Source organism: Sinocyclocheilus anshuiensis, unplaced genomic scaffold (assembly GCF_001515605.1).
Source record: "Sinocyclocheilus anshuiensis isolate Anshui unplaced genomic scaffold, SAMN03320099.WGS_v1.1 scaffold673, whole genome shotgun sequence".
Lineage (NCBI taxonomy): Eukaryota > Metazoa > Chordata > Actinopteri > Cypriniformes > Cyprinidae > Sinocyclocheilus > Sinocyclocheilus anshuiensis.
The window spans coordinates 243,726-251,718 of record NW_015539862.1 but is presented as its reverse complement, the minus strand read 5'-3'; the positions used below and the strand labels follow the sequence as shown (position 1 = coordinate 251,718).

At 36.4% G+C, this 7,993-nt stretch overlaps 1 protein-coding gene across 4 annotated transcripts in view; it reads left to right on the top strand.

Moving 5' to 3' along the window:
- LOC107684930 (CMP-N-acetylneuraminate-beta-1,4-galactoside alpha-2,3-sialyltransferase-like) overlaps positions 1-7,993 on the top strand; it is a 64,916-nt gene that overhangs the window by 44,088 nt on the left and 12,835 nt on the right. For all 4 annotated transcript variants that reach the window (XM_016481316.1, XM_016481315.1, XM_016481314.1 and 1 more), the window contains 3 exons: positions 1,794-1,857; positions 2,868-2,963; positions 3,082-3,268. In XM_016481316.1, the coding sequence (XP_016336802.1) occupies positions 1,794-1,857; positions 2,868-2,963; positions 3,082-3,268 (347 nt within the window). The remainder of the gene's footprint in view (positions 1-1,793; positions 1,858-2,867; positions 2,964-3,081; positions 3,269-7,993) is intronic.

Sequence of the window (7,993 nt, the reverse complement as noted above, 5' to 3'; positions counted from 1 at the left end):
CGCTCGTCACAATATATATATATATAATTTTTTATTTTTTCCTTCATTTTTTATTTTTTTTTGGTTCTTATTCCAGTGTGGTCCCGCCACTGTTTATGCAGTCCATGGTGATGCTTGATGTGAGCCGTCAGCGCTTTGTCCAAACAATGACGGCTACTCCCTGATGCTTTTTAATCATTAAGCTTACAGTTTAGGGTCAATATAGATTTCAAGCTATTACGTTATCTTTTGCACTACACCAACTGTTATGGAGGCCAAATAAATTTACAGAAGGTTTTCACTTGCTGTATTGTTGAAATCACCAGATGGTTGTGTCAACTGTAGGGTAATCCCAACATCCTTTACAGATGGATGAACCAAATACCTCAAAGGAGAATAAACCATTAGGGCTGTTTTGACTCTAAGTTTGGCCTTTGAAGTGCCTTACAGTATTAAGTAGCCTCTTAAAATGTCTCCAGTGACTCAGGATGAAGTGTCACTCTCAGCTACTTTGGTGAAGTTCCTCTAATACTCATGATGAATTGTTAAAATAGTTTATGAGCATGTTTAATCCGTTTTTAAACAAAAAAAAGCCTTTTGACAAACATTACATGAAAAAAAAATAATAATTATGTGACTCGCACTCTCAGAAGTCATGCTCCAGATGGTTTTGTGATATAACTCCTAAACGTATTTGCATCATACCTGTTCATTTCTACTTTATTTCAGAATGTGGTTTTCCTCTTGCCAAAACAGTGTATGTTAAAGATGAGGGTCTCATTTGTTTAAACTGCCAAGAGTGATACTTGACTGAAATGTTTATGCCATTGATCTTAAAACAAATCTCGGATTTGGATCGGCCCTCTCTGACCGATACCCGATCCGAGAAAAATGGCACTATCAGAGCCGATACCCGATATGAATATCGGATCGGCGCATCCCTAATCACAACCATTTGCTTCAAACCACAGGACTGCATTGGTACGTCCTATTATGTTTGCCTCTCAATAACATAGCGTCTATGCCAATAAGAAAGATAATCTCACATGTTTGCTCTTTGTTGTCAGAAACAGTAATGATAGTCTTTAGGGTAGATGCTTTCAAACCACCGGACGAGGAAAAAAAGAAAGAATTATGTACAGATGTAGATTTGGCGCCTCACACGTACTGCAAAGTGCCTAGCAGACCTCCCAAAGTGTTTCGCTTTGTGTTATGCCTTGATTTTTGTTCAATGGAATATATTAGGGTCAAAAAGGTATGATGATAAAATGGGCAAGGCTGTATACATTGTCCTCATAGAATTAGCTGTTTTCCAAACTGTTTTCCTGTCTTTGGACTTTTATAGTATGCATACTGATGCTTTTAGGCAACTCAATGGGTCATGCTTATGCACCCTTACTAGGAAATCCGGTGTCTTCGCTGATAATCAAGTGACATAATGTGTGGCAGCCATGAATGCCTTCAAGTGTATCGGGGGAATGATCGCTATGACCAAACAGCTCTGTAAATAGACTGAGAGTGTTGGAAAGCATGAATTGAAGGAAGGCAAAGGAATTTTACTTGCTTGCAAATGGCATTCCACTTTTACAGACTTTTTTTTTTTTTTTTTCAAAGTGTCAGTAACTTATTTTCAGTTGCTAATACAACTTCCAGGAGTGAATAACACAGTCATGCTCCTCCATCAGATCACCAGGAGTGCAGATAATTGAAGAAAATTTGAAATCAGATTAAATCATTTGAATCAGATTAAAGCCATTACCATCTAGAAGTGTATTTGTTTCATCTCTTTGTTCTTTTTTGTTATCTCTCTACAGAAAGAATCATAGATGTTATATTAACTGCCACAAAGAATTATGGACTGGGTCCAGATTTAGATAGGTAAGACTTTTGAAATGCATCACTACAAATTAATTTGCCCCCAAAGGTCCATGTCCTAACCAGCTGTGATGCCATAAAGCCATCTCTTCTGAGTTCTGTTCAGTTTTTATCTTAGAGACGCCCACAGTCAAATCTCATTTTTAGATACACTATTGCTCAAAAGTTTGGGGTTATGATTATTATTATTATTATATATTTTTTTAAGTGTCTTATGCTCATCAAGGCTACATTTATTTGATCAGAAATACTGTAACAACAGTAATATTGTGAAATATTAATACAATATAAAATAACTTGATTTTTATTTTAGTCTTCAGTGTCACATGATCCTTCAGAAATCATTCTAATATGCTTTTTTTGTATCTCAAGAAACATTTCTTATTATTTTAAATGTTGTGATCAGTTTTGCTACTTAATATTTTTGTGGAAACAGTGAAATTTTTTTCAGGATTCTTTAATGAATAGAAAGTTCACAAGAACAGCATTTATTCAAAAAGAAATCTAACAATGTTGGTAATCCAAATTCTTTTTGCATTTATTTAATTCTTTTTGCATTTGCTTTAGATCACTTCAGATTTCAGCTGAGATGATGTGACAAATCAGAATGAAATTTTAAACAATTCTTGCCAAAATCTTTACTGTCCCTTTTGATCAGTTTAATGCATCCTTGCTGAAAAAAAAATTTTCATTCAAAAAATAACTAAAATAAATATCTTACTGACCCCAAACTTTGGAGCAGTAGTTTATGTATATGTTTGTATAATTTGTATCAAGCATTAAATGTTCCATTTGGCTCAGATTGTCATGGTTTGTATAACGAATGTATATCGTGTATATTTTTATTATTTTATATATTTTCTACCTGACCTGACTGTGCAATATAGGCAATATCAAGTTAAGCTTGTCATTTTTTTATATGCTGAATATGGCTGTAAAGACTCTTTCTGTAAAGAATATGGCTGTGCATTTTTGAGTAATGCCACCTGTCTTCTCATATGTTCTCTTTGCAGTTTGAGTTGTAAAAGATGTATAATAGTAGGCAATGGTGGTATCCTTAGCAACAAGTCTTTAGGATCCTGCATCGATGAATATGACGTTGTGATAAGGTGAGTCTCCACACAGTCACCTTGCTCTGCCTTTTTAATGACCAAATCAATAAACTGAATAAACGAAAGGATTTTATGCTGCTGATTTGCACTGATTTTCAGTATATTTATTCTTTAGACTCAACGAGGCCCCAGTGAGTGGTTACACCAGAGATGTAGGTACTAAGACCACCCTGAGGATAACCTACCCAGAAGGGTCCATCCAGAAGCCCGAGCGCTATGAGAAAGATTCCCTCTTTGTCTTCTCTGCTTTCAAACCTCTTGACTTTAAATGGCTGAGACAGATGGTCTTCAAAGAGAAACTGGTAAGACCGAGTGCAGTAGTATGTGACTATACTGTCTTGTTTCTTTCATTAAAATCTGTTGGTATTTTTTATAATTTTTTTCCTGTTTTGAAGGTCTCCTTATTCAGTTAATTTTGAAGCAGAATGGTGCCAGTTTTTTTCATAGGTCCATTTCCAGTTCAGCACTACCTGCTCCTGTGCTGAATTTTTAGAACTTTTAACTTGAAATCATTTATGAATTTAGAGTAATGTTAATATCACCATCTAACAAAAAGTATTGCATTGGGATTTTTGTGGTTAAAGGATTTTGATAAGAAAGAGTTACTGAAGAAAAGGCTTTTATTGTTCAAGGACTTTGTCTCATTTTTAGCGAGATGTAAAACATTCTCCTTCCAGGTTTGACTGACATCTAGTGAATTAGCCTCTTAATCAGAAGGGTCGGACCTTTCTGAATGAGCTCTCTCTTATCTCACACAGTTTTAATGACTCTGCCTCCATCCCATTTCTTATCACACAAAGAGCAAGCATAAGCACTTTGTTCTCCTCTGAAGTCAGCTTACTTGGCTTCTTAAGGATGTGTTTTTTTTTTCTTTTCCAGTCATCTGTCATGTAATCGTGGTCAAGGCGTTTGGTCTGTGTATGTGGCTTCCCCCATAATTTCTCTTTTCGAATATACTTGTCTTCCTCAGCTGCACACCTGCTTGTTTTCCCCCGTTGTCAAGTGGGAATCTGGTGGCAATGTGCCTCAGGAGTTCCCGGCCAGCACAGCTGCTGGGCTTTCAGGGGACCAGTGCTGGATTTTTTTACAGAATGACATTTGTCAATGTGCAAGAGACTCGGCAGAGGAAGAAAAATAGAGAGCTATTTGATTACCCCCCTCCCCTCTGGCCCCTGAAAAGAGCCAGTTTTGTCTGAACATCTGATCGTAACAAGCTGGACAGTGGTAAGTGCTCAGATAATTGATCTGCCCTCTGGCTTCTGATACATTGGCTTTGATCTCGTGGAAGGAAGAATTTCCTTCACCAAATGAGGGGTCAAGAAAGCTCCAATGTGTCTGCCATAATGTTAGAAACAGCGTTCAGAGGTTGATGACTGATGAAAACCACAGTATTAGGTAACAAAATAGCTTTTTCGTATCAGAAAGAAGAAAATTAAACGTTCTTGCTATACTGGAATCTAATGAGTAGGTTCTTGGTTGTAAAAAGGGTTGTAAATGGGCAATGTTTAGACATCCAAGATAATGCAGCAATATTGACATAGCTACTTGCTAATAAAAAAAGATAAGTATGACTCTCAGTATTGGTCGTAATAATTTTTGGTATGTAACTCGTCCCATACTGTCTACGTTTACATTTACACCAAAAATTTGTTAGTGACACATTTACATGCCCATTTGCATTCTTCAGCAGAAACACGTGTGTGTCGAACTACTTTCTCGCTTTTAGGATAAGGCTATTTACTTTTACATAATGTATGAGGAATGTTTCTGCATTTACATGATGTATCAAAAAGTTTTTCTTAAGTCACTGTTCGCTACAGAATTAAAAAGCTACATTCACACTGCTTTTTTGTTTCTGGAACATTGGAGTGAAATTGCTTGAGAGCCTTTTGTGTGAATCCAAGCTGGAATGCTGGAAGATTTGATCCTTGTATCAGGACCTAGGTGCATTGTCATGATTAATCCTGGAATTTTTCCAGATTTTTTTTTTTCTGGAATCTCTGTATGTGGTTTATGATACCTCCTAAATCGTGTGGCTTTTTGTAGAAAGAGCAGTCGCACTAGTATGTTTTTGCCTGATAATAAAAAAGGCAAAACCCCAAAAAACTCAGTCTTACGATAAAGGAGGAACTCAAGCCATATCTAGAAACCGAATATCACAGAGACCACCCAGAATACCTTAGCGACCTCATAGCAATTCATATAAACCACTAAGAACACCTTAGCAACTGCATAAAAACCTCTGGCAGCGATTTTTGTTCGGACAAGCAGCACTCAGATTTTCTTCAGAAAATGTAAAAATGCTGTTCCTGATTGTTTTTCTTCCTTTGGCAGACAGCCACAGCTGTAAAAGATGTTTATATCTAGCTAGTCTACGTGACCTCCCATGTATGCATTAAGTTGTAAGAGTATCATGTTTAAAGTGGCTTTTAACCGATTGTCACTTGACAAATGAAGCCTATCACTATTGTGAATTCTTACAGATGAAAAACGACTGACTTCTATTCTTCTCTCTTGATCAACGTCAGGCTCCGAGAGCCCCTCGCATTCCCTCGCTCCCTTCTCAAACAGTTCAACTTCGGCTTTGTTTATTTTTAACTGGCAAGTCAAAGGGATGATATTTTAGGGCCCGATGAAAATCTGACTAAGCGTTTATCTAGTTTGCTCGCTCTATACGTACCACAGATGTTTCTTTGAGTAATTTGAGTAATCTCTAAACAATAACATGCATTCATCCCGATGCTTAATCACACATAATCTTATCAAACACTGTGTCCCTAACAACAGTATACAGTTCATCTCATGTTTGAAAACAAATACATTCCCTGCGGTCCGCTTCCAAGTCTTATTTAGATCTTACGACATATCTTCGAAAATATCATTGATGCAATGAAATTCCTGTTGAGTGACTTGTGGTGAAGTTGCTGCTGCTTTGCCAAAATATAAATGCTTCCCTTTAATGGCAGGAATCATGGTGCCGAAATGGAAAACGCTTTGTTTTTGCAAGCGGTGACAGCGATTGAGATCTATTGTGTGGTGACGTCTTTCATTTGGAGATGAACACAAAAAAGCATGTGCGACTGTGTGGGCAGTTGGATTTAGAAAGGCATGTAGCTTTAGACTTTAGTGTTTGTCGCTCGCTGCTGAACCGCGGCTTGTGTACTGCAAATACAGATGAGTATCGTTCATTCGGTCACGCTTTTCAGGTGTTCTCCGACAACTGTCTGTCATGTGCTTTGATATGGGCAGCATGCTGTGATGCAGCCATGTTCCCCTCTGTCACATGCATATAACATGCTGTACATATAGTTTACATGATAAAAATAATCTTAAAGTTGATAAATGCCTCTAGTTTTAATAATTCAAACAGGCCTTTGAAGTTTGGGCAATAACTCCTGGCAGTGATGTGTTTTCGTGTAGTTGATTCTGTGCCAACTCTAATATTTGATGTTTTTTTTTAAATGTTGTAGATTTAAGTAGCAAATGAGAATCGCTAAAAATTATTGAATATATTTTGAGACAAAGGTCTTCTTAATGATTCCCAGTTTGGTTTAAGATAAGAGAAGAATATGTAAAAGTATGGTATTGGGGTAAAAAGCGCCCCTGCTGTTGGGGCGAAAGGCACAATAATTATCACAATAATTAATAGATGGCTGACTTTTCCAATTGTTGACATGACATGGTTAGATTAAGATGGTAAATATTATATATTATGTTGGGTGTCCACCTTAGAGATAATCACCATGTTTATAATTAAACCATCATATTTAAAAACATGATATTAATCATATCATATAATAAGATATAATTTGTTGTTACTACTGTAAATCTATATTAAATTATTATGGGATCTCCTTCAATGCTTTCAGAATCTTTACTTTTTATTTTGTTTCTGTATTTTAAAATATATTTTTGTTAACATTTTAATGACAGTATATTTATTGAACATTATTTATCAAAATAAGCAGAAAATAACCTAGTACAAACTTTGCTAAAGTGATTGTTTTTAACAAGCATTAACTTAAACATTATTTTAGCTAAAGTATTTATCAATACTGTGTGCCTTTTACCCCGTGAATGTGAAACACGAAACACCTCACATGATTTTATGGTGAAATTGTTATTTTTCATGTTAATCAGGAAAATTTTGATCAAGAACAATGCACTGTGGCTTTAATCCAGCGTAAGCGGCACAGCAAAAATAGACTCGGCGCCGAAACGATTGCGGCACTGCCGCTTCTGCTCTGCTCCTGCTACGCGCTGCCGTGCCGCCTCTGCGAGTGTGAATGCTCTAATCTGTTAACATGGGTGCCGGAAAAAATATGCGTTGCTTACGCCCTGCTTACGTGTGTGGTGTGAAACCGGCCTAACTTTGAACAGTGGCTGCTTGCTGCTTTTAAGTGTTTTTCGCTCTGCTGCTATTTTGAATGCTGTGTACGCTCATGGGTGGAAGGAATTCTAGACTTTTTAGTTCGTATTGACAGAACAGTTGACTGTTACGTTCCCAGCATTGAAGAACCTTCCTGAGGTTCACCTGAATGTCCTGCCATGAGGCTTGAGTGCTCTTCACAAATACACATTGGAAACCAAGTGTCAGTCAAATGATTACATTTTGATGAAAGATTATGAATTTTTTTTTTTTTTTTGGAATAACATTCATGTGATGGATCTTTCACAGTAAATTAGGAATGTTGAAAATTGGCACTATTTATTTTCATAATGCATGTCATTGGTCTTACAGAGTGCTGCAGGGCTTATGTATTTTTGTAGGCCAGAACCCAGAAATAAGTTTGCATTTTAGCATGTCTGATTCCATCGTCTTGGAATCAATGTGGTTTATTTATTTTATTTTTTATTTTGTTTGTATGCCTGAAATAAGGTCTGTGGTTAACACATTTTATTAACACGTTTTATTCTGTGACATAAAATTCATCAGTAATGCCAGTAATTTTTTTTTTAAAGGGGTCATATGATACTGCTAAAAAGAACATTATTTTGTGTATTTGGTGTAATGAAATGTGTTTATG